This window comes from Artemia sp. Qi Xiang Cuo, unplaced genomic scaffold, assembly GCF_049724085.1.
Source record: "Artemia sp. Qi Xiang Cuo unplaced genomic scaffold, ASM4972408v1 HiC_scaffold_3086, whole genome shotgun sequence".
NCBI lineage: Eukaryota > Metazoa > Arthropoda > Branchiopoda > Anostraca > Artemiidae > Artemia > Artemia sp. Qi Xiang Cuo.
Window position 1 is genome coordinate 1 of NW_028300481.1, and position 27,857 is coordinate 27,857.

The following is a 27,857-nucleotide window of genomic DNA, read 5'->3' on the forward strand; positions in this document are numbered from 1 at the left end:
TCAGCATGAATTGCATATAGCTTTTATAATTTGAGAAATTGTTGCTTGTGCTCACCAGCGTGCCATTGATGTAGACACTAATTTGACGAAATAAATTATGTAATAAAAAATTTTCATAGTTTAGTCCACCGGTCCGAATCGGAATTGTATTATCGGATTTCTGAACTTTTATTTGCAAATCTAAAAATGCTAACGACATGTCCTTAAAGTAGTCTTCATTGGAATGAATTTCAAAGTGGATATTATCGGAGAGGGGTTGTTGTGGATAAAATTGTTCATAGTATCCATGCTTGACACTCACATCAATATTTTCAGCATTGAATAGATTCAATGAGGCGGTGTTTGATGGTTGAGAATCCTTATGCGGTAGGTAGGACATTTTAGGAGAAGAAATCTAGTTTCGATCTAACAATTCTATTCTTCCTGGGACTTCTTCTTCTACTGTTTACAGCACGTGTCGGCATTTTCCTTCTTTTCTTTGACAAGAGGGATGATTTCATACATTTCCGACCTGAGTGGAGACTGATGAGGGATGTATTGTTTCTTGACCTTTTTAAGCCTTTACCATTTTGTTTTAATCTCTCGCCAAGGGTTCGCGCACTGGACCTGAGATTTTCCGAAGCACTTTTTTAAAATCCTTGCCAGAGCCCTAATCGTATAGTGTAGAGGATGCAAAATCTGTCGCAGCCGGTACAAGATATTTTCTAGCCGGTGGTAGTGAAGAGCGAAACAACTTACCAAACCAACTGCCAAGACCATAATCAGACATTGACAAGCGACCTTTGTAGTAGTCCATTCCATTTCCCTGTTTTCTTGGACCAATAGTATTAACATAGCAGTCAATATCATGAAAAGTGAATACCAATTTTTTATTAGACATCTTGATGTTGAACTATGGGACAAAAATTGATTGTAATCACAGCCAAACATTTTTAAATTGCTGTGGGATCACCCAATTCTGTTCTTAGTGTTAACTGACAGAGTTCCAAATAGGAAGTGTTTACGGGAATATACTGAAGATGCTTTATATTGTAGTGGTGAAAATGTTCTTGATTGGTTTTTCGTTCAAGAGCTCGAAGGAGGGGAACGTTTGAACTACCAACTCAAGATTTTTCCACAAATGAAGCGTAGAGAAATATACAGGTGTTCATGGAGAAGGCAGGTGGTTAGTCAACGAAAATAATATTATTGTTTCCGGCACTTTTACCATTGATTATATTGAGCTTAAAGCCAAGAACATCCTTTAGATTATCATTGAAAATAACCTTTTCACTGGCAATAGGTAAACTAATGTAGATCTTGCCCTCCTCCTTTGAATAGTTGAAATAAAAAGCTCCTTGTTTACGAGCGGAAATTCTTTTATTAATGGAACGACATAAATCATTCATACAGGTGAGTTCCTCGTAGGGTAATTTAATATATGGATAATCCAACCAGTTGATTTTTTGATTTTTTTCTTGATCACCTGTGGGTGGCGGTGGCCAATCATAGGGTTTAATTTTTAGTTCATATTTAAGATCTTTTCTCAGGATGTCGTAGGTTATCTTTTAGAATACAGTCGGCAAGAGCCACTTCATACTTTCCGTCTTCGAATTTGATGGTGGAGGAGAGTTTCGTCCCAAACTCCCTTGTTCTATTCAAGTCAGTGTAGAGAGGATCAGAAATATTGGACATGAAAGTCAAATAGAAATCATTGGGCATTGTCAATATCTTCAGCACTGACACAAGAATCAAAATCTGAGTTGTATCCTAGCCATCGAACAAGCAACTGTCTCTTAACATGGCGTGTACGACTCTTTAATATCTTTTCAATTTGATAAATTTTGCTTGTGTATCTAACTTTTTGCATTTCATGTTCATAGAAACCGCCAAGAATATCGTCGTATTTTGTCTCTCTTAATCGATAGGTAGTGGGTTTTGTTTCCTAGATTTTAGACACTTAAAAAGGTCAGTGCTCTATAAATTAGTCCCCTTTTCAAAAATATTGGGGGTTCTATTAATTTAAAAAGTATCACCAACATTCAATTTCTTCTTGTTTTTCTCCTGTTCAGTCTGGGAGTATTGCTTAAGAAAAGCATCAAATGTATTTTAACCGTAGTGACCATTTGATAGTGTAGAGACGGACAGAGATCAATGGGATCGATGGTTGTATATATGTAAGATTTTACCTAAATCATGAATAAAAGCAGGTGTATTTTTCAAAATACAATATCTTGAAATTAATAGAAGAATATTTATTATTAATAGTTCGGCCAATGCAGTCTTTATCGGGCTGTGACTTTTATCAATTATTGTATTATATTTCAAAAAAACCTTTTGCACATAGGGATGAACAAAGTCGCTGCCACGGCCCGATTGAATTAGTCTATATGAATCCTGTTCTAGAATGCTTTCATTGGTGCTAGCAACTTCAATACCTCTCTTTGATCATAGTGGAATGGCATAGGCATAGCGACTAGAGATACTGATTTCCACCAGAATATATTTGTAGGGTGCATTGTGACGCTGTTGAATTGCGTCTAAAGTTAAAAGATCCATGTGCAGTATAGGCAGAGGAAAAAGGGCTTTAGTTTGTCAATATTGTTTACTGCAAAGCCTGTGATTCCGACGTAGTGTGTAACTCGGCTCATTTTCTATATACTTTTTTGTTCTTCTCAATGTGATGATGATGGACACAGCTTTGGAAAGCGTTTTTGGGAAGCTTAAGCTTTCCACTTCACCATTATTTTCATAGTTACCTTTAAAAACTTCATCCATTTTGAACGTAAAGATGTAGAGTAATGTCCACCCCTCTTGTGAAGACTGTTGGGCGAATCAATTCGTCCTCATTTTTGAATAGCGACCACAGCTGTTGTAAAATCAGTGGCGTTGATAGTATTTTCAAATATTGAATGTTTTCCTTTTTTAAATGGTGATGTTGGATGACTATATTGTCTTAGTTTGTTTATAATCTTCTTATTGCCAATAAGACTTTTGGGGAAGTTTGATACACAGAGAAAGGTGAATAGATTATCGTCAAAGGATAAGAGTCCTGTACGATTCGTCACCATATCGCAAATTAAATCAACTAAATTATAACTCTTCCATAGTATTATAACTTGTTTCCCTGCGCCACCGACTTGAGCCTTCTTATCAACTTACGGCACGAGAGATGAGACCGCGAATTAACTTGGCTCATTATAGATCAGGAGTGCAAGGGCACCAAATGACACTGAAAGTAACTTCAATTCCTTATTTATTGATTGTGCTGGCTCTTGAGATGTGTCATTTTTAGGGGGATATGTGGCGGGTATCTCACTATATGGTTTATGTTTGTCCACACGTCGCAATGTATCTTGAACTAAAAGCAGTTTTTTGTCATCGGCAATATTCTCATCGTTAATGAATTTGCTTATATTGTCTTCAAAATGTTCGATGGGCGAGAGGACAAGTTCAAATGGTGTCAATTTATAGGGTTTTGCCATTCTCACTAGAGAAAACTGTTTACAAGTCCTGCAATTATCGGTAGTAAAAGTGTGAAGAAGCTACCGCCCGTTTGAAGGAGTCGCTTTCGTTTTATATTTTTTCACTTTTTTTGTAAAGCCCCGGTACGGAACCGTGTAACCGTGTTCGTTTTATTTTTTCAAAAAAAATAATACCGGTTTAACATGCCCTCAGGTAAAATTAAAAAAAGTTAAGATATTATATTAATGAAATCATTGTCAACCCCATGGTTGAGTATAGCCTTCCTAAGCAATGGTTTTGAAGTGGTTAAAACGGAAAACAGATACCGTTGTTCGTTTAGTTTCTTCAGTGTCATAATGGCGACTGATAGTCTTTTCTACTGTTCACCGGAAGATATACTGTAATTTCATTTTTGAAAATGTCAGTGACTACACGTAGATCCTCGGGCGTGCTCTTATTAATATCCAGAAAAATATAACCGGTGGGAGTGCTAGTTACTTGTGTGTATGCTGACAAAAGAAATTTTAGAGCACATGGGTATATCTGCTTATTGAGGGTTATGAGCGAGCGAGAATCGCGAACAACTCGATAGATAATATAGACGGTGCAATTCAAAGCAAGGGCTCGCATACATTTGCTCTGACGAAACAGATTGTGTAGAACCAGAGTAACGGAAATGCCTTCATGGTGGGAGCGAACAGTGAGCAGTTGTAGCATTTCCTGCGAGAACTGTTCAATGGATTCAGCCAGATCATCTATAATCAGCCACGAGTTCGATTCAATACTACTGAAAACATCAAGTCCTCGTATAAATTGCATTGGTATGGTTATGTCAATAGCCTTTATTTTATCACAGGACCCCTGCAAAATAGTATAGCAGTAGTAGATTTTTTTCGGTTTTTTCAAAACCCTTTTATCGCAAATTCGAATTATTTTAGCTAAGAGCGTTGTTTTCATCGACATTGACGCTCCACACAGAAATAATCTGAAGGGTATTTTAAATTGATACATGCTGCTGACAACAGTCGGACTACAACTAACTGTAAATCATATGTGCTCAATGAATAAGTAGTAATTTTCCCCATAGATCTATCTATTCAAGAACAACAAAAAAACAATATTTCATGGCAGCATTTATTTCGGCACTGCATGAAAACAAATATTTGCAGTCAACATGAACTGCACAACGATAAAAATAATAACACTTGTTCAACAAGAGCAGTTGACAAAATTTCATGGTCAACATGAAAACTCTATTTGTTCAACATGAACAACGATAACACTTTATGTACAATATAAAACAATTTTTGTCCATCAGCAGCACTTATTGTCTTTAAAAAAACACTTTTCTATCCATATTTTAAAGCACTTTTTAAAAATTAAAAATATTTCTTTACAAAAAAAAAACAAACACTTTTCTATAAAACACTTATTGTACAACAAAATACACACACTTGGAAATTGCTAGTAGCACAGTTGAACTTGATTACGGTGAATTTAAAAGTGGTGTCCCCCCCCCTCCCAGGGCCGCGGGGCCGAAGGCCCGCCGGCCGCGAGCGGGACCCCCCCCCTGGGCGACCGCGGGAAGGGACCCCCCCCCTCCCCCCGGGCGCGGCGGGGGAAAAAAAATTGGTGTGGTCACTGCGATGGGTTAGTGGTGGTGGTGGTTAAGGTAGTGAGATTGGTATTAGTTAATTTATGAACAGGTTGGGGTGGTGGTTAGTTCAGGTTAGGTTAATTTATCCAGACCAAGTTGATTGCGATAGTCTGCGCATTCAACTCGGTCTGAAATATTGTAGTGACCATGGGGTCGGAAAGTCACACCATTCTCGAGCACATAGACTTTGTCGGATATACACGACATTGCATTCTTTTCCACTCTCACAGTATAATTTCTATACTGTAGAGAGCGAATTGCAAGCACTTGTGCTCTTGGCACTAGGCTACTTTCTACACAGTCTCTGTACACGCTCATGTTAAAATTGCTCTTTACAAAATGTGTAGGTACCCCTTTAAACGCCGGCTTTTCATCCCCACTATGAGTTTCCATGCAATAAACATTGGGGCCCGAGAACACCCCCTGGATATCAAATCACTCCCCGTCTCTGATTTTAACATTAATAATTGGTTGGGGGCTTGACGTTTCACCAACTCGGGGTAGAGAGATGGATTCCAGTTGGTGAAATCCATCCGCGAGCTGATGTGCACACCATTTCGAAAATCACCCAATAAATCCAATTCAGTTCCATTTACCTTTAACAGCAGAGAATCTGTATCGCCATAGTAAACTTGAACCTCCCCCTCCCGTGTCCATTGCACCTTGCACACATTGTAAAAGAACAACAACCTGAGTTTTTTTGAAATATCCAGTACTGAAGTGCTGCCTGCAATATTCTTGTTCAGTACTAAATTTCGCTTTCGCCTGTGTAGAAGAACCATGCCAGTTTCTATGCTCGTGAACGATGTAAAATTGGGATCGGCAATAATTCGTGCCCACTCTAGAGGGTCAGTCACGACGTCGCAGCGAGATCTATTACGAACGCTTTCACATATTTTGCCAAACGCTGAATTTAGGATGAGCTTATACATTTCCTTCTCCACCTTTGAATGTACCTTAGAGCGTTTATCGACAAAGATGTCGATATACGTTTTCAAGTAGGGTCGCTGATTGAACTGCCGGACCCGGTGTATTTTGGTAATCTTGAAACCAATGCTCACCATCCAGTGCAAAAGCACATGGTGAACAACGATATTCTCCTTAGGGTCCAAATCAGCAATCTGTTTCTGTTTGGAGGGAGTCCAGTGCATCCCCATGTCCTCAATCAATGAACGATTGTAGCGGCTCAGCGAGTCCCTACTCACGGGTCGATTGATACAGGGAAAGACAAAATCTTTGACTGAGTCGTGGAGCGCCAGCAGAATGTGACCATCAACTTCAAAGAACCATCCTTGTGGCCCGTTGTCTTCGACGGTGGTAATGTCGGGGACCTCACAAGGATTCTCAAGCCATTGATAGTTCCCACACGGCAAAGAGTACTGGGACATTGCCGAGGGGTACATCTAGTTCATGTCCAAGACCACTGAGTTTGACTTTGCACCGGTGCTTTGTCCACTGGGATAAGATGATAAATATGAACCCCATGAAAAACATAACCACCCCTCAATTAAAGCTCTGCAAAAAGGTACTGATCTAAGTCTGTGATTGTACCGAATTACTACCAGCTAAATTTTTAAATTAAATACATCAATAAATGAGGTGTGGAAAAATAATAGCCTATATCTAACCCTAACTCTGAATAGATTTGGTCTGTGTTCTTACAGACTATATCCAACAGAGTTAGAACGTCACTGGCCAAGTACAGTCTACAATAATCCCACCCATTTTTACAATCCCCCTTGGACTACACCTTCTTGGCAAACTCATACTCCTCGGCTGTGCATTCACTGTTTGTCAGTGAATTGTAAAAAGCTTCAATTGGAGGTAGTTTCTCCTCACTTAAGCGTGCGCCAGAACAGTAATAATCGTATGCGTATATACCTTTGCAGGTCAACAAGTCATACATTTCACCGTCTGGAAAGTGCTGTTTAAGCAAGGGAAAGCTATCAAAATTGTCGCTTTTTTGCACTTGAATCAATTGATTCAATGCCTTGGGAAAAAAACTAAAAGAATATAAAAACCTGATTTTATTCCAGCACATATGCCCATTATTCACTGCCTGCCAATTCAGCTCGAGAATCAACAGCTTCTCAGCCGATTTGGGAATTATGTTGTAGATAAATGAACTATATACCCATGGAACCTCTACTCACCCTCCCTCTCTCGGCCTATAGGCCAGTTCAGGTCAAATAAATTTTAAATCATAATTGGAATTGTGAATAAAAACAGGAATAAAAAACTGTTGGCTAACATTTAAGTTACACGATTGATGCGCAACCCCTCGCAACTTACGTCCCCCCGATGATATGTCCTGCCATAAAGGATCATGGTCTCCAACTTTCCCCTCCCCCCTCTTTTCCCTTTAGTCCCCTTATACCCCTCTGCAAACTCCCCCTTCCATACCCCACCTATTGTTTGATTTTTAATCGCGAGACGATCCTCTGCAGACAGCACCATTGGATAATGGGTATTTCTCAAACAAGATATAGCACCATTAGCCGTGCCAATCAGTTTAGTCAATGCCTTGAGCATGCCTTCATCTCCCTCATCCAATGTTTCTACTATTTCTAACACCTGCCTCGTTTTAGAACTATCTCATTGTACATGGGTGTAATACACTGCAATAACATGATGTTCTTTGACTTGAATTGTACATTGGTGATCATTCATCACCACCAGTTTAGCCTCACAGTCCAAAGATATTTTGTCGCACTGAAGAAGGGTGTTTTGAAAATTTTTAAATCGTAAAATAGCCCTATCCCCTGAAACCGTTTCCACTGGCTGGTAGCCATACCGTCTACAGTGCTTTATGTGATCCCGTAGTTTTATATCACTACGGAATTCTGAGAGGCATGTTGGACCGTAGAAACGGTGGCCCTTGTGCTTACCACCCCCAGAACTCTACTAATGTCAGTGATAGGGTTAAAATGCTCGATTGTCTTCGGTTGACTAGGTGGCGTGTATAGCAACCAACCCCAGTGTCTGACCAAATCAACTGACGGACCCCTGATGGGGAAGACCACCCCTTTCTTTTTTGAACGAACCCCATCTTAAAATTCAGTTTCATACTGAACCACAGTAACACCAATATTTAAGTGAGCATTAGCCCATTCAAAAATATCAATAGCTCGAAGCGTTACTGGGTATTTTCCTTCTATGCAAGAAAAATCTACAATGGGGAAATGGGACCCTTCCTTCCCATGTGTAGCCCAATTGTTTAAATTCGTCTTAGTAGCTCCCCGAGCTAAAGGCTCGAATACTGAGATTAGGAAAGCATATCGGAAACACATATGATCTGTTTCAAAACAGATCCGCTGGACACCGTTACAGCCCACTAGATCTGGATTATAATTTAAAATTTTACCCGTGCCCCAATGCCCCCCTCTTAAAATAAAATCTGTCTTAAATTTAAAGATATTAACACTTAATTTTTCAGCAAATAAAACTAGAGAGCCACTACCGTTTTCATTAAAGTTCTCGAGATGCGTTATAATTTGATCGACCCAATCCGTGAAAGCTCCCTCAAAATTTTCCAAATTTGAATAAACCAAACGCATCTCGGAATGTACATAATGATAATAAACTTCACTTTTTCCCTCATTTAAATAGAACACTTTTAGAACAATGGAGACCTTAATTGAATCCCTCCCCCACAATTGAATTTGATTCTCCAGAAGTGCACGAATTTTATCTACATATGCATGCACAATTTCTACAGGGTCGGAAACAAATTTTCCCCCCATTAGTGTATCAAAGGGATCCCCAACCGTTGCAGTGAAAACAACTATATTATTTAAAATTCTGTTGGACAGCTGAAATTCTGGGAGAGTTGTTCCCTCCTCTCCCGCTTGTATATTATCCCCTCCCCCAAGTTGTTCAGCAATATCTGAGGAATGCTCCACTTCAGTTGTTCGAAGTGGAGTCGTTAGGGTATAGGAGGTTTGAGGGTTCCCTGTTAATTCCTGGGCAAAATCGTCTAAACTTTGCAAGGTATTTTGGCTCAAGTCCCCCTATTCAACTGTGCTATTATCTAAATTAAAAAGAAAATCATCTAAAAACTCGTCAATATTAAAAGGTACGTCAATGCTATCGTCCCATGTTAAATTGTTGGGGGACTCCACGTGTGCCTCCTCTTCTTCTCCAACTGACGAGCAGGGGGAGATGGCGAGTATAGGACCAATGCAACCTATAAATGAAAAATAGCTTATTTTCAAAGTGTTCAAATCACCCCTGCTGTTAAAATTTGAATTATTATTTACGTATTTTTTAAACCATACTTAGTAGTAGTATTAGTAGTAGTAGCAGTATGCACATAGTAGCATTTGGTTAATTCACTGTTCCCCTCAACTATCGATATTCTGAAAGTTCCAATTTCCAACTTAATATATGATATTTACAATCTAAAACGCCGCTTTACATAGAATTGACAATTTTATTTTGTTCAAACAACTCCACCCCTTCCCAATTTCCACTATTAAACCCCCCCCCCCCCGAGCCGGCCATCGCGGCGCGTCCCCGTGGTGCTTCCCGCAGTGCGTCCTGAGTCCACTTGCCCGATCGAGACTCTGCGCTAGCCCCACCATTATATAACATATTTACAATCTAAAACATGACATAGTAGGTTTTGATTTTGTTCAAACAATTCCTCCGAATAAAATTTCATAATAATACTCTTTATCTGCTTTGGAAAAAAAACATGTTTTTAAAAGGTTATCCTTATCCGCTCATTATACAAAACACAATCGTATATAAAGTTTTTTTTTTTATAATATTTGTAGAGGCAAGGTGACCAATTCTTTTATTACGCAATATAAATTACAAACCATTTGAAAGGCCAGAATATATCGTCTTCTTTTGCTTCATTAATATAATTTAGCAAAAGGGTGAATGCATGCACTTGACGTGATTCAAAAGGGAGAACATTATATTTCCTTTGGGGAGAAAAAATCTTTCAATATTCCCGCTGAGATATACTTTTACGCAGTGTTCGAAAATGTTGCATGTAGAAATGGCCTATAAAAGTTGGATGAAATTGATAGATATTTCTATATGAAAGGTAGGAAAAAAATGCTTACATTTGCATATCCCGGCTGCATTTGGGTGCCCGAAGGACCAGGTAGTGCATGCTGGATGGCCACCTCCTGACCTTGCATAAGTAGGGCAGCTCTTGAAGGCCCAGGCAACGAGCGATTGAAGGTGGACGGGGCGGCAGCGCTATGTTCTTGCGCGGCTGGGCCGGCTATTTCACGATCTTGCGTAGCTTCGGCATTGTAGTTATCCGCCCACTCTCTCTTTAACTTTCTGCCAGGCTGCATTGGTGCTGGCACTGATGGGGCTGCCTCATCCTCTCTGGCTTTCTTGGAAGGAGGGGGCACGCATTCTTCATAATTGGCCTTAAAAAGAAGAGAAAAATTAGTATCAAAATAATTTGCCCCTTTTTTTTACAGATAGAAAGTTAGTATCATCATCCATGTAATTTTGTTTAGAAAAGCATTTATCACCAAGAAAGCACAACGTAAAAAAATTTCGTGAAATATACTAATTGCATCCTTTTTGAATTTGAGAAAGAAAAATTATGTCTCACCAAGCCTTTCAAAATTCGGCATATAAAGGTGAGACTAATTTAAAAATTTTATACAGTTATTTTCTTTTCTTGTTTTAAAATTCATTTATCATGTCGTGTGCGTTTCATATAAAGTATTAACTATATTTTATATCTTTCCATATACTTTTTCAATAGTTGGTATTTATCACACCCCCAGAAAAAACAGCCCACGGAAAATAACCCCCACGGAAAATATCCCTGAGACAATACCTGGACAACTATCCCCTCCCCCCCCCCACCGAAAGATATCACATCCTTTTGAATCTGAGAATTACGGCTCACCTGAGCCGTTCAAAAGCCGGCCGAGTTTGTTTGAAGAAAATCCCCCCTAATACTCAACGTTGAAAATGTGAATATTTAATCAAACATCGAAGCAGTGATCTGAGCTATGGTTCTTTTTCAGTTATCCAATAAATAAAAACATATTTTTAGTCACATTCTTTTAAATCTGTGATATCTAAGGAAACTAAACTGCAAATGACCATGAAATTCTTTTAAATAGGGTAAGATATCGTGATAGCCTTCGCGCGGGAGAGGTATGACAACAGACTCGATTGCGGATACCAAACGTGACAGACATCAGGAGACACTTTAAATCACAAGCTGGACTTGATATCTTTTTTCGGAAGAAAATTATTTCTTTTTGCTAGAATTTTGGTTGTAAGACAATGGGGGTAGGTTTTGAGGGTAAAAGAATATATTTTATGTTTTCCTAGTGAGTATAAAGATTGTAAAGTGATGTTTGTATTGTATGTGGGGGGGGGGGGGTTTACCCGAAAAAATTAAAGGGTAAACAAGGAAAAAAATTTTATTTTTAAAAAAAAAAAATAAAATGTACTCACAATGCTAATTGTGGCTGCCAATGCTTCAAGTTCATCAATAATTTCATGTGTTCTATCCATTGTGTTCTGGAACTTTCTGATAATTTAATCACATTGCACGCCCGTTATATACGAAATCTCAAGGGTGAATTGTTATGTAACGGGGGAAAACCATTCGTAACCAGCTCTCTGATTGGCTGAGAAGGACGCATGTACTTCCGGTTTCCTATTCCAGGACACCTTGACATTCATCCCTAGCATGCACTTGTCCAAAACAACAATAATAAATAAATCCCTCAGGCCTAAAGATTAAAGAAACCTTAATGTTTCTTAATTCCCCCCTTCGTGAAACAATAATTTCCCCTAGCGATTATGTAAATCAATTTCTCAGGTTAAGATAACCAAACAACAATGAAGCCATGTTTTTTTCTTAATACCCCCCTCGTGAATCAATAATTTCCCCTAGCGATTATGTAAATCAAGTTTACAGGCTAGGTTCACCTAAAGATCAAAGAAACCATAATGTTTCTTAATTCCCCACTTCGTGAATCAATAATTTCCCCAAGCGATTATGTAAATCAAGTTCTCAGGTTAGACTAGCCAAACAATCTCATAGCATTCGCGTCGAGCATGTCCATTCTCACTGACAACGAACAGACATAAATCATCCATATAACAGACATGAAAAACATCAAATAAATCGAACAACACACATAACCAGCCATGAAAACAGACATAAATGTGAGAAAGTTCCTGTTTTTCAAATTCTCACTGACAAAAACCATAAAACATTCATAATTTGATGTTGACATCCGAGAAAAACATCAAATAAATCGACCAACACACATAACCATCCAAGAAAACAGACATAAATGTGAGAAAATTCATGGTTTTTCAAGTGAGAAAATTCCTGTTTTTTCATTTTCACTGAGAAAACCATAAACCACGTGGTTCGTACGGGACTCTATGCCCATATTTGGTGCCCCGTCCGTATTCTATGCCCATATAAGGAGCCCTGTTCGGAGTAGCGCTCCCCACTCTACTTATATTTGCACATTAGAAGGGGTAGGGGGAGGGGTTAAGAATTTGGACAGCAGTCCTAACCTAACCCTTACCCCCTAATGTGCTAATATATAGTCCAAATTATACAAGTCCAATGCATTGTATGATCCGTCACTTGTCTTTGTGGCTATGAAACCGGTTTTGTGAGATCTAACCTAAGCGTAATTCTTGAGAATGTTTCGTTTAATTAACAAACACCGAAAAAACTACTATCATTCATAAATCTTGGTAGTCATGCAAAATAAAGGACGAGATTACAATGCTCCGTCGTATATTCAAGTCCCTTTGTTTTAAATCTAAATTATCCGTTCGTCAATGTGTTTTTCACCACTGTTTAGTTTTAAAGTTCGCCACACAGCCAGAGTCGACCCACCTCTAAATGGGTACCTGGAGAAACCTGGAGAAGGTAAACAGGAAGGGTGTGCGAAAGCACAGGATGACTCGCCCACAACCTCCCGTTGCACTTCCTGGCTGAAAGGCTATGAACTGAACATCAGTACTGCCAGTAGGGACTGTAAAGTCCAATGCTGTATTCTTTACCTTTAATTTTTTTTGCAGCTTGCACCGTCACCAATGACAAATTCACCCCGTTCAATATTTAAACACAACCGAAGTCTTCTGTTTATGGGCATGCAGACATCTTTGCGAAATATTGTATATAAGCGTGGATTTTCCGAGTAAAGAATAAATGAGCAATTTTGTTTGAAATAAAAGGTCTGGAAACTCACTGATTCAGGTAGCCTCTTATTATCCAAGACGGGCTCGTTGAACGAATGATATAATTCAAAGCTCTGATCTAAATAAACACATTCTGTGACGGAATCGTTGCCCTAAAATAGAAAAGAGTTTGTTAAATATAGTGCAGAAATATTCTTAAAAAAGTTTTTACATATATGGACGCTTTTTCTACCTTAAAGACTAGATTTAATTTAAAAATGTACAATAAAAACAACTACAGTTAGAAAAGACATTCAAATTGAACTATATTTTTAATACCTGATTAATTTTTTTTGTCTTTATGTCACTTCATACCAATCAACAATTTTACGGTGTAGATGATAAAAAAATATCAATTGGAACTATCGTTACTGCTTTTTTTTGTATATATTTCACTGTGCAAGAAATATTACGAGCACCATGTAAGCTGTTTGTCCTTGAGTTTACTTACCGCATGATTTACAGCTGTGTTGAGCGTTTACTGGAAGAAATGGAAGAAATAGATGCCATGCATAAAGTAACTCCCTCAGATATATGTTTCCAGTACCAGTTTAAAACACCTAATTATGGCAATTCCTGCGATAAAGGTACGATATTTATTAATGATAGCAAGGCCGTATAAAGGGACGAAGGAGGTTTACGGTGCTTTACCCCCCCCCCCAAAAAAAAAAATTGTCCGACAATAAAAATACATATAAACAAATTTTCTATGCGTTTTAGAAGTTTTTTTTTGCGTGACCCCTCTCCCCGAACAAAAATCCTGCATGCCATTTGATTGATAGATAATATTTTTTTTCAGTGGCATTATTTATCAATACAAAGTTTTAGGGAGTTGTTTCAAAATCAGTTTATACAGCACTATTTTAAAGGAATTAGTGCCTAAAAATATTATGCTACTACGGGGAGGCAAACCACAATAGATAATTTAGCTAGGAAGAGGTTTTCAGCCCCAAAAAATCGACCAAAACAAACGAAACCCAGAAAAATTATCCATTCATCAGAATCCAGTGCAAATTTTATGCCGTTTACTGGGCTAAAATTTCCTCGAGGGGTGCAACTCCTAAAGGGCATCCTGCAGCGCTGTTAGCAGTCGCAGTTTTGGTTAGGAAAACCCTTAAAATGTCCACCCTGATATCAATATGGGGTGACACAAGCAGGATTTCTCTGTCGGGTATAGGAGAAAGGAACTTATGACGGAACAGGGATTCCATACAATCTCACAACACCGGAACAGCTCCAACCTTATATACCCAGCCTATCCTCGTCAGGGCACTCATTAGGGAAAACGGCATGTGTGTGAGTAGCACTGTATTTTCAGGAGAAATTGCCTACGGATTGTTTGGGGTTCCCGACTTACTGACCGTTTCTGAAATAGTAAGTTGGACGAAAAATGTGTTTTACTCCTGCCTTCTAGGGCTATAATGAGAGAAAGGATTGGATGGCTAGGGCGCCTTCTGTGGATGAAGTCCTTGTCGGCAAACCATCTATGCCAAACGAAAAGCGGGTCGTCTCCGAATGGGTTGGGAGGATGTAGCAAGGAAAGATTTAAGAGAAGTGGAAACTTTTTGTGAGGGTGTAAAGAAGAAGGCTTTGAATAGATTGGAATGGAGGAGGAGCGTGCGTAGCTGTGTTGGCATCAGGCGTTTTACTGCTGCAGTGAGTTGTTAGTAGTAGTATTTTTTAAGGAATTACATAGAAGAAATCTAATATGAGAGGCATCGGAATTACAGAGGGTTTAAATCTCAGATTGGTAGCTGAGTAAACAATAGAATAAAGATATAAGAAGTAAAGTACTGACAGGAAGAACCTAACACTTAAAAAGAAAATATAGTTGTTGTCTAATGAAAGTCTATTTGTCCTTCCAGTGCCGCTTCTAATACTCATTATAATTTACTATCTCCCAGCTTAACAAGAAAAAATAAGAAAAAATTTGAGGTAAGAAAGCCAAGAGAGCGACACGTTTCACAACTAGTTGCGTCACTAAGAGGGGCATATTGGCATCCAGATGTTCGCCCGACTATCTATGAACAGAACATTTTACAAAAAATAAGAAGCCAAATACACAGAAAAATCATCCTTTAGTTTTTAGAGAATCAAAGCCGCAGACGTTCAAGATTTTTAAGCATTAAAATTTACGAATTTAGTCACTTAATTCATTTATGGCTGAACAACTAAGATTGTAGACGAGGACCGGATTATAGTTTTTTTTATCACAACTTAGGGAAGAACATATTTGGAAGTTCTTTTAAAAATATAAATTGGAAATTAATTAGCCTTTTGATTTTAGGAAACGATCCACCTGCTTATTCTCGCAGCAACGTTACGTGTAGCTTGAATTTTTTTTAAGAGTTTTTTTTAAGTATGGTGCCCTTAAAAAGGGCTCTAAAATTGAATCATAAGTAACTCAAAAGAGTCATTCATAGCTATATAATACTGTTTCTGTTTACCATTCCTGCGTCAAATGAGAGACCGATTGCGACATATGAGTTGTCAGGCTGATTTAATACACCCAAGACTTCAAATTCATAACCATCAGAGCCATCTTTCCTATGTGTCATCAAAACGTCACAGCTTTTGTCTGTCTCACACATCTCTGGTATCCCGAAACAACCTTTTTGAGTTCCACAATCATTATAAACTTCAAGAAGTTGGGGTTGTGTGACAGTTGGTGAGTTCGTCGATTCATTGGGCAGAGTTGAAGCGATGGTAGATTCAGTTGCAGAGTCGGTTGAAGTACCAATGTCACCCAACACTACAGGTTCATCTGTATGGTCAGCAAAATAGCCATAATGTGACAGCACATTGTCTGAAAGGGGAACAAAAAGAAGATTTAGGAAAGCGAGTCGCACGAAAATTGCTACTACTGCTAGAAGCTCATCGCAGAGTTATGTCCCAACCTTTACTTAGAGCTTAGACCCTCCTACACCTCTAGAGGCATCAAGAGCGTCCAAGAGCAGTTTGCAGTCGTCTCTGAAACATGCAGTAGCAACAATTTCTTCACACTCCGATTACAAACAGACAAGGATCTATCCTAGTTCATTAATCTACGTACGACAAAGTGTATTTTTAGGACTCTCTCTGTGGTTGTTGCCTTCGGATAATCAAAAGATTGTCTTAAGGAAGGTTATGCCACTAGACCCCAACAAACTGGGGAACACCCTACTTATATTTTACCCTTGTTTAATTCAGCTTTGGCCATTTGCCAAGTAATTTTCGAAGATTTAAGAAATTCCAAAGATTCCCCAATAAGATGCTTTAAATATCTTCGTCCGGGTTTCCCCTCGCCTACTTGCAGGTGGCTTAATAAACTATCCTAGGAGCTCAGTCACACCTATAACGAGGAAATGCCCAAGGCACCCATGGTTTTTTGTCATGATACATACACTGGTAATACTGAATTTATGTCGCATAAATTACATAAAAAATTTAAAAATAGTTACATTAATTCTTATATATCCTTATTTCGGCTTACAATACGAGTCCGAATTTTTTTTTTTAATATTGATTTTTTTTTTCAGTACAAGGAACCATGGATTTCTACTATCCAACTATTTATAGAGATGGAATTTAAGTCCTTTTTGGCCAAATTTAAAATATTCAGATTAAAATAAAGATTTAAACTGTTTTCTAGACCTCCACCCCACGAAAAATGTTGTCGAAGCCCATCTGTTCCATCGAAAAAGCTAATTAGGGCCATAGCTTCACCTTATTCAAAAATCTCCTTTTCCAAAGAAAGAAATAACAATCTGAGTATAGATATAGAGTATACGTTAATACAGAGGAATATGAAAAATGCTTGCCGGGTTTCGATAGCCCCATAAGCAGAAATTCGTTTAGGGTAAGAATTAATTTTTCAAGGGAGGGAGGGAGAAGGTATAAAAACAAAACGAAACAGGTGAATTACATGAGATAATTCATGGATATCTAGAGGAGCATCCTAGAAGATAGATGGATGAAAACTTCTTGGAAATTGTAGCGTAAATTATGACAACGAAAAGGAAGATGAAATAACGCGGAAAAGCTATGATATCCACAATACAGGGGCGCCAGCTCAGATTAGCCACAGCCCAGGTTCATCAGGTGCATTTAACTAGGGAGCCATCTATGGAAAAAATCCCATAATTTAGCGTTTAAGTTGCCATCTAGTAGCGAAAGTTTGGATGTAGGTTCGTCATTTGCATTTAACTAGGGAGCCATCAATGGAAAAATTCCCATAATTTAGCGTTTAAGTTGCCATCTAGTAGCGAAAGTTTGGATGTATCCAACTTAGAGTTGAACCCCGTTTTCCAGGTTTTGTATGGTAAGGTGATTTTTAGGGCTTGGAAAGTAAATTTTTGTGTTAAAGAAAATTGAAAAAGTTGGTCTCTAGCGTAAAGGTAAGAAAAAAACTTTTTATGTCGATAGAAACTTCTGAGACTTAATAAACTATTAATGATAGATATTTACCACCATCTACGATAACAACTGGAAAGTACTGATTTTTCTCCGAAGAGGGAAAAAGCCCACGTTCGCCATAAAAAAACCAGCCCTGATTCGCCACTCTAGGACTGAAGAATCTGGGCCTGGTGAACCTAGAAAGCTAAATTTTTGCAACATACTTCATTGATAATTGCTTCATATTTTGTCCGATGCACTCGATGAAGAAACGACAATCCCATATACTTTAGCCTGGAAAATTGTGTATGGTTGGATCAAACCTTGCTTGGCCCAGAAAAATAGCTTGGTGAGGAAACTAAAAATAAACTTAAATTAAAAATAAAACAGCTGGTCAGAGTTTCTGTAATCAAAGCTATTGTACAGAACAAGAAAACGGCTACAAAAAAATATGGAATACCACGGACAACTCTGAGGGGATACGACACCAAGACTGATAAGCGTCATGTGGATATTGAGCTTCTAGCTCTCTCATTTTTCTCACCACTTTATTCTACAAGGCAGATCTTTACAGAAGAACAAGAAAATACTCTTCCTAAATACTTGCAAGTTGTGTGCCATATGCATTATGGTTTAACACCGCTTGAAGTTCGTCAGCTTGCTTGCAGGTATTCTCTTGCAAAAGGACTTATCATCTCAAATTCATGGGCAAGCAAATGAGCGACAATCAAAATGCTGCAGGTGAAGATAGGTACCACGGTTTTATGGCAAGACACCCACATATTACTATCAGAGCGCCTGAAGCAACCAGTCTCGGCCATGCAACTGCTTTTAATCGTGTGACAGTTGGGAGATTTTTTGAAAATCTTTGTGATGCATACTAGCACCACAAATTTACATTGCAAAATATTTGAAATGTAGACGAAACTGGACTATCAACGGTCCACGCGCCAGGGAAAATTGTTGCAGCAAAAGGACAGAAACAGGTAGGCAAGGTAACGTCAGCAGAAAGAGGGCAGAATATTAATATTTCTATTTATGGAGAATCTTACTATGTGTGCAGTTATGAACCATTTTATCAATCATGCAAGACCGAGTAAGGCTAATCTTGTGCTTCTAATACTTGACAATCACATTAGTCGTTACAGTAATGAATTGCTTGACTTAGCAAAAGCTTAAGCTGCAACCACATGATAGTTCAGTTATGTTTTCTTCAAAGGTTTTCTACAACAAGGAATCTGTGACTTTTATAACAGAGCATAAATACGAGAATATCTCAATGTATAACATCTCTGAGCTTTCTGGAAAAGCGTATCCCAAAGCAGTGACCCCAGAAAACATAATCAGCGGTTTCCGCTGCACCGGCATTTTCCCTTTCAATCCCAAGATTTTCAAAAATCACGAGTTCCTCAGTTCATACGTCTCTGATTGACCATCAACTTCGAACCACGGTGCCATGGAACCTCCATCACCCATTGCTTCTTCTGCTGATGATGATGCGGCTAATCAGCCCACGAACCATGAGAATGATACCCAATCTTTCTAAAGATTCCCTTTAGACGGACAACCTGAAAAAAACTTCTCTGAACTAGTAGATGAGTCTCCATTTCTGAAAGGTTCTCCGAGAAAACAAATCAGACATGCAGTGAAAAAAAGACTACCAAAATTTTGACTGATACCCTAGTGAAGGAAAGAATCTGCCACGAAGAGGAACTGAAAGCTGCGGAAAAGAGAAAAAAGAACAGAAAACCCAGGAGAAGAAGAGTTTAAAGAAAGCTAGATTGCAAGAAGCAAGCAAGCTATTGTTTATCGAGAGTGAAAGCGAGTCTGATAATGTTGAGAGGGAGCTTGACGATGAGAGTGAGGACAGTCTTAAGCTAGGAGAGACAAGGAAGACAAGGAGACAAGGAGACAAGAGATAAGGAGAAGACAAGGAAGATGTGGGAAAGAAGCCAATAAAAGTGGGTGACTTTGTTTTAGCTGGACTTGCAGGTAAAAAGAGTGCAAAGTGCTTCTTTGCTGCAAAAGTTTTGAAGGAATATACAGCTGAACTTGATGTTCTATTCTTGAAGTGCGTAGAACCGAGCAAGTTTGTGCTTACCGAAGAAGAATCGTGCGTCTTAAAGTCCGAAGATTAGGTAATCCCTCAGTCTCGGGTGGGTCTTCAAGACTTGAAGAAAGGCTGAAGTTTGGTCTTGACCTTTCAGGATACAAGATGCTTTAATAGGTAGTAGTGTTCCATCTAATGATATGGCCGTTAACAGTAAACTTAGCTAGGATTTGATTTAGAGAATATGGGTCTTAGAGTAGACTACTGTCCTAAGCCTGTTTATTTTTGTGTCTGAATTCTGAAAGACAATTAAAAATCTGATAAACAACAAATTCTAGGACTAATTCTAGAGGAGTAAAAGCTTTTCTTGACTTTAGTTAAAGCGGTGGTGAATTTGGTCCAGTCTGTGGCAAACGTAAACCGGGGTGGCCCTGGTTTGCCACTTTCGGACTACATCAGTGTAACCCATTGTTCTCCTAATCCAGAAACATTGTTGGGCAGGAATTTTATTTGGAGATACCCCAAACATGAATTCTAGATTCTAGAGGAGTAAGTTTCTTGACTTGAGTTAAAGCGGTGGCGAACGTGGGCCAATCTGCTTTCAGAATTATTTATGAAATTGAATCAGAATTGAATTTATGAAAAGAATTATTATAATAGAACATGGCAGCTTTCAGAATTATTTAAAGTCGAAAACTGTGTTTACAAAAAATAAATAACCAGAAAAGTGGCGAACGTGGGCCGGTCTCCCCTATAATTGATATATTGACTTTTACAGCCGTCTTTAGCAATAATTGACGAAAATAAATATGAAACTAACTTACGTTAAACGAGGAAAAGTAAAACCAATAATAAAACAATTACAATAAGAAAATTCAACATTCAAACAATAACAGCAATAAAACAACTTAAAGCAGGTTCGGCTAGGACTAATAAAGTAGGTAATTCACCCAGACAAAATCCTAGACTTCGTAGTTATTTTTTTACATGAATTTTAATTAAAACAGGGCATTCAAAAAAGGTTTCATTTAACATCTCTCTTATAGATTCATTAACAAAACTGCATTATTGCCACATGATGAGTCCATGGGGTATATTGATCATGACATTTCCAAGGAAGATAAAAAATTCAATTATTCACGAAAAATTATTTTATGCGAAATACGTAGACATTTTAGAATCCAGACAGACATTAATAAATTCATTGTGTGTGGCAAAGACTATAGGTTACTTATAAGAGTGGAAACAGGCTCTAGCGTCAGCAAAAAAACATCAACACCATCTAGCTTTTGGCGTCCGTTGGCAATTTTTCAAACTTTGCAATCGTTTTTCTGTCAAAAACTGAGATAAGACACTTATTCCTACACTAATGTTACCAACTACACAAATTAAATTACATATTCTTATTTTTACTCTGAAAGAATGCAAAGAAACGCCAAACGATAGATGGCATTGATGGTTTTTTGCCGATACTAGTGCCAGTTACAACTCTTATAAGTTACACATACTTTTTGGCGAGTAGTTAATGAAATTTAAGGAAATTAGTTTTATTGTTATTGGAATTTTTTGCAGCAATACTGCTAAGAATTTTGAAATTCTAAAATTACAGATATAACCAAATATCATGGTCGCTTTTCTGACAATGCACCCTCTCCCTGACGGTTCTTGATATAATCGTATATAAAATGTAAAATCTAAAAAAATATCTCGTATATAAAATCTAAACAGAACACACTAAAACAACGCAATTCTTGCATTAAAGTATGCAATAAGTTTCTATTAAGTATATTATCATGTTTTCTTCCAGTGTAATACACTTTTAAAACTATTTCAAATAACATTTATATTCACCATTCTATTTTTCTTAGTCATGCAAATCTAAATTTCATCAAGCCTGAACTGTAAAACCCATTTGAACAGAGTACCTATGACCAAGGCCTTATCCAGTGGAGGGGTCAGGGGGTTTACCCCCCTCCCAAAATGTTTGTCCAACTCGTAAAAACGAAACAAAATGAATATAAACAAATTTGTGATGCGTTTTTTAAAGTTTTTTCTAGTCCCCCCCCCCAAAAAAAATCCTGGATATGATCCTGCCTATGGCCAATCATGAGATCAATTAAAGGAGAATTACATTATTAGACTATAGCTGGAACCATCAGAGGAAGGGGGTGCGTGGCGTCTTTCGAAAAGTGACCATGATATTTGGAAATAGCGTAAAATATGGTACTACTTATATTTGTTTAGCATGTTTCTTTCAGACAAGGCTAACCACTAAATTTTAACAAAGGAACCCAAATATAAATATTGACTATTTCCTATCCGAAACACATGCCACATTAATCGAGATAGCAGATTAATTTGAAGGTTGACTACAGATGGTTTGCTTGTTTCCATATGGTTTTTAATATAGCAAACACCGAGTGGACTTTCTTATTAGCGGGTTTGATCCATCATACTTGAAGGGTTTCAGACTCTTACTGAAATTATGAAATATTAGTTTTATAATTAGAAATGTTTTTCTGTTAAATCCGTACAATATCGGAAAATTTTATTCATATTTTAGAAAACCGAAAGACATTAAAACCATGGATAGTATCATAGAGTCCTTTTTATGCTTCCCAGCCTTTCACACCATAAATCGCGGGGAAGTGACATTTGGCAATTTATGGCAACATTATAGACGAATATGTAAAACGCACGTTGATATGATCGACAGCTTTGAATTGCAGCATTAAACATCTCTCTGTGATGTCGCATAGGCCTTTCAGTTCTGATTGTCAGCAGACAATTTACGAGACTTATTGATGGGGCTGGGAGGGAAATGTATAAGAAGAGGTGTTGTAAACCACAGTTTCAGGGTTTTTTGACCATAAAGATTATGTTGCTACGCTTTTCTACTTCCCAGGCTTTCCACTCCGGAAATCGCACCCAAGTCTCATTTGTGGGTGACATATGGCATTTTACTATAATGTACCATGTTAAATCTATAAAAAGTAGGTAGATACAAATGTTGGTTTTTAAATGATCCCTTAAACGACTCTCTGGGATATTCCAGTGCCCCACTAGCGGCAGAAAAAAACAAGAAAAACAAAGACGCAGCAGTGTTTTCCACGCAAATATTAATTACCATGTTGCTCCAGGTGAGAAAGGGGGGGGGGTGTAGTTCTGCTGTTGGAGGTTTTCAATCCTGCCAATTCCAATGATAGACTTTTCATTACAATCCGATGCCATTTTCGAGGGATTTCAGGCTCTTGTTAAAAATTCCCATAAATTTGTTTTCTCATTCCTAAGTCATCAACAAATAGCATTTTTATTCACTAAACATTTTTTTTTTTACGCATTTATAAACTCTTGGTTACTATGGGCCATGGTTTGCGCTTTACTAGTTTACGGTTGCTGCAACCCTAGCAGCGATGATGTGATCTTTGCAACTTTCTTGGATTTATTCCTGCATTCAAGAACACAATGCTTGGTTATATTTAATTGTTTGGATTCTATGTCTAACTTATAATTTACCCTAAATAATTTTTCGGTGACTCGTGTCGACCGACAGAGAGTATAAACTCTTTAGTGGTGGATCAGCCAACAGTGACCGCAAATAAACTGGTTAGCAGTGGCTAAAATCCAATTTCAGACTAAGCAGGATATTCATAACCTTTTTTATTCATATGTTCTAATTGACATTGTCTTGATTTGCTAAGTTTTAATAGCAGATGCAGAGTAATAAGTTAATAAATGGGAATAAAATAAATAAAGATAGCACTGTGCTACATTAAAAGTGGTATAGTCGCAAACAAGCGCGAAAGCATTCCAATACGAACATTTGGAATCAATGTAAAATGTTAATTTATAAAAGAATCACCAAAATCGGAAGGTTTTAGGATGCTTACAATAAAAAATCCTGAATTGTTTCTGGAAATATTACTGGTTTACTGAAAAGCATTTGAATAAGCTGGAATAGGAAAAAATAAAACACTAGTAAGACCATTAGAGGCATCAAGTTTCTTTAAACCTGTTTCCTATAGCAAAGCAATAAGCCTATGTGGAATCCTAAATCTGTAAATTATAGCCCTTGAGCACACTCACTAGAAATATCCAATAGATAAGGGAAAACAGCCATCATAACAGTCCCTCTGTTGAAAAGGGCTGTATTACAATATTAAGCTATTAATGAGGGGTGGGGCTCAAATTACCCCAAAAAACTAGACCGATGAAACTTACCAGCACTGGCAGTCGAAGATGCTAGCAGTATATACCAAGGCTTCGTAAGATCAAATTCTGCACCATTATTCATATGTAGGGCATCACGTCTAAATTTGCAGTACATATTGCCATCTAGAAGCTTAGAATCCAATAGCTGAAGACCAACTTGCTCCTAATATTTAAAAATGAAAAACAAACTGTACAGCCAGTTACAGGTCTCTCAACTCACAATGACTCCGAGCACGACTAAGAAACTCGAACATTGAAACTCAAAGAAACTGAGAAGCGCAAGTTGTTAAGAATCTAGACACGTTTTCAATTTATTCATAAGGTGGGTAAGTTAAATAAACAATTAAATAATTCCATAAAATACATTCGATGATTGAAGTAAATTAAACTACTGTAATTTAGAAATTTGTCAATTGTTATACAATTTCAGCTCTATTTAATTTATGTTAAATCTTGATTAAGCGATAATACAATTACACTGGACCTCACCCGGTGCGTTAGCTGACCCAATCGGAACCTTAGTAGTCAATGACCTCGGAACTTGTCTCACAGAGAGAGTCTATCTTAGACCACAGCATTCCTGACAAGGAATTCATAATTTTTTTTTATTAAAAGCTAACAGTGAAAACCGATACGCACAACAGAACGAGGGATTAATTTAATGTCTCACTCCAAGCCATTCCATCGTTTTTCTGATTTCGAGTTACCCTGAGTCAGCTTGGCATTCGGGTTAACCTGATGTTGACAAATAATTAGGTGATTCTCTGCAGTTCTGCACATGAAAAGTTTTGAAAATGGATAAAATCAAGCACCGGTAAAACGTACTAATAAGAAAAAAAACTTCAAGCTCGAAGAAGCTTACACGAAAAGATATTTGGAGCAACTGCACTATGAAGTAACAAATTGCATGAGATTGCCGGAAAAAAATTATATAGGTTGAACAAAAATGCCTCAAAAAGAGACATTTAGCATTTTTGTATATTTTACCAGTCGCTACAGCAGTATGGATAGCCATATATGTGGCATCCAACTCTAGAAAATTCTTTCCCAGTGAATCTGCTAGAATTTTTAGATAGATGAGGGACAAAGCCAGAATTTCAGAAAAAAGGTTTAAAAGAACTTCGAAGAAATATGATTTCGTAACCGAAGAATTACGATTACGCAATTGTAATCGTAGGATAATTCTTTCCCATTTCACCTCTAATTCTGTGGAAAACTGAAATAGATAAGAAAAAGGAAGGTTCGAAAACTTGTATTTGATAATCCTGAAATTAAAATTTTGTGAATAATAGATGAATGCTGTAGATACAATTTGGCTTTGACTGTAATCTGGGAAACGTTAAGACTAGATTGAGACTAAAACAGATTCAACTCACAATTTGTGCAAAAGCTTGCTATTTTATTACATAATTTCAATCTCAAATCGGTTCAATTACTTAATATACTAATTTTAATAGAAAATAGAGTGAAAGAAAAAATGCTCGAGTAAACATTGTGAACACAGTTCTAGCAGATATGAAGAAGAAACGTTTAATTTTACTGTGGATTGGTAAACAATGAAACTTGCCTGCTGACACTATACTAAAAAACGTATCGTCAGTGATATAAACGAATGAGTTGAGATGCCTCAGGAGGTCGTGACGGGAGTCCATATATGGGCATAGAACCACGTGGTTTATGGTTTTCTCACTGAGAATGGAAAAACAGTATTTTTCTCACTTGAAAAACAGGAATTTTGTCACATTGATGGATGTTTCTTTGGATGGTTGTGTGTGTTGGACGATTTACTTGATTTTTCTTAAGGATGCTAACAGTAATTTATGCCTGTTTTATGGATTTTGTAATTGACACTTGGAAAAAAAGGAACTATCTCACTTTTTTGGATGTTTTTATGGTTTTTTTCAGAGAGAATGGAAATACTGGAACTTTCTCACTTTTATGTCTGTTTTATGGTTTTTGTCAGTGAGAATGAAAAAACAGGAACTTTCTCACTTTGATGGATTATTGAGTCTAATGTGGGACAGGTCAATGACACTTCCTTCATGTTGTTGTTGTTGCTCGAGGCAAATGTTATGAGTTTCCAGGAAACAGTTAGATCACGTGTTTCCTTCTCAGCCAATCAGAGGGCTTGCTTACATAACAATTCGACCTTGAGATTTCGTATATAACGGGCATGCAATATGATTAAATTATCAGAAAGTATTTTGACATAGTTCAAACAACAATGGATAAATTTGATGAATTAGAAGCCATGCCAACTTCAATTTGCAATGTAAGTACATTTTTATTTTCAAATAAAATTGTTTTCCTTGGTCACCCTCCAGTCTCTTCACGTAACTCCCCCCACCATAAAATACAAAAATCACTATACAATCTTTATACTCGATGGAAAACGTAAAATATATTCTTTTTACCCTCAAAACCTAACCCCCCCCCCATTGTTTTACAAGCAAAATTCTCGCAAATAGAAATAATTATCTTTTCGTTAAATTCCTGTTTTTTATTTTCAAATAAAATTAATTTCCTTGGTCATCCTCCAGTATATTCAGGTAAATCCCCCCCCATACAATACAAACATCACTAGACAATCTTTATACTCGATGCAAAACGTAATATATATTCTTTTTATCCTCGAAACCTAACCCCCCCCCCTCACTGATTTACAACCAAATTCTCGCAAATAGAAATAATTATCTTTTCGTTAAATTTTAGCCTTTCTCTAATGTGATTTAAAGTGTCTACTGACTTCTGTCAATTTTTAAAGAAAATGCCGCTCTGTTTTGACACAATGCTCCAGCGTGAGGTTAAAATTAGCTGTCACCCCTTTTCCCTCTGTGTTTACGAACGCGGCGGTCAAAGTCAAAGGAACTGTTCTTCCGTCAAAATTAAAGGACTATGATGCAATTGCAATAATACGTAATGCTATATTTTGGAGAAGTGAAACAGATTATTTTCAAATTAAGGTCTAACAATATATTTAGGACATTATGTAAAAGGGGGGAGAGGGGGTATGTAAAAGGGGGGAGCGGGGGCAATGCCTCGCTTCTAACAGCTCCGTTGTAAGTAAATTATGTAAAAGGGAGAGGGAGGGGGCAATGCCTCAATTCTACCGCCATCATTGTAAAATGAAAACAAACTGTGCAGGGCTAGAAAGAAAAGTCTTTGGGAGTTGCATGAAGCTTATATTATGTGTAAATTGAATAGCATTTTAACCTATGTTTGCAAAATTTAGGCCTATAGGCCGCTGGGTTAACGATCAATTATCTAATTTAAAGCCTATAGACTGGAACATTTAATATTTTTCTAAATGGTAAAAATAGAAACAATGATTCCTATCCTAAGGCTATAGACTACTGACTGTCATGATTTATTTTTTTTACAAATTGTCTCATAAAAACATTTTATTTCTAAACCTAATATATTTCTCGCGAAATTTTTACTTTCTGCTTTACTGAAATGAGATAAATGCTTTTCTAGACAATTTATATGGATGATGATACTAACTTCCTTCTTTAAAATAAGGGGAAATTATTTTGATACTAATTTTTCTTCTTCTTTTTAAGGCAAATTATGAAGAATGTATTTCGGCCCCTCCAGCTGTAAAGAGAGCTGGGGGTAACGCAAATAGTGAAGAATGCGCCCCATCTCCTAGTAAGAAAGCAAGAGAGGGCGAGGCAGTCCCTGTAAGAGCAACAGTTGCTCAATATGGCCGATGGCCGAAACCCCCCAGCTCTACGCTGCCTGACCCAATGCAGCCATCTGTGCAAGCCCATGACATCACTGGCTCGACTGCACAAGTCACCGGTCCTACTGTACAAGCCGCAGCCCAATCTGCGCAAGAAATTAATGACGTCGGCCTGTCCGCCCTCCAACACGCACTGCCTGGACCTTCGGGCACCCAGGTGCAGCCAGGAT

The 27,857-nt window shown here is 37.7% G+C and overlaps 1 protein-coding gene across 1 annotated transcript in view; it reads right to left on the reverse strand.

The window, feature by feature from the left end:
- Window positions 1–738: 738 nt before the first annotated feature.
- LOC148938599 (uncharacterized) overlaps window positions 739–27,857 on the reverse strand; it is a gene marked incomplete at its 3' end in the record, with an annotated part of 65,594 nt that continues 38,475 nt past the window's right edge. The window contains exons 5-8 of the mRNA XM_089107672.1: window positions 23,952–24,105; window positions 15,754–16,112; window positions 13,318–13,419; window positions 739–892 (exon numbers count right to left, since the gene is read on the reverse strand). Coding sequence (XP_088963798.1) covers window positions 739–892; window positions 13,318–13,419; window positions 15,754–16,112; window positions 23,952–24,105 — 769 coding nt within the window. The remainder of the gene's footprint in view (window positions 893–13,317; window positions 13,420–15,753; window positions 16,113–23,951; window positions 24,106–27,857) is intronic.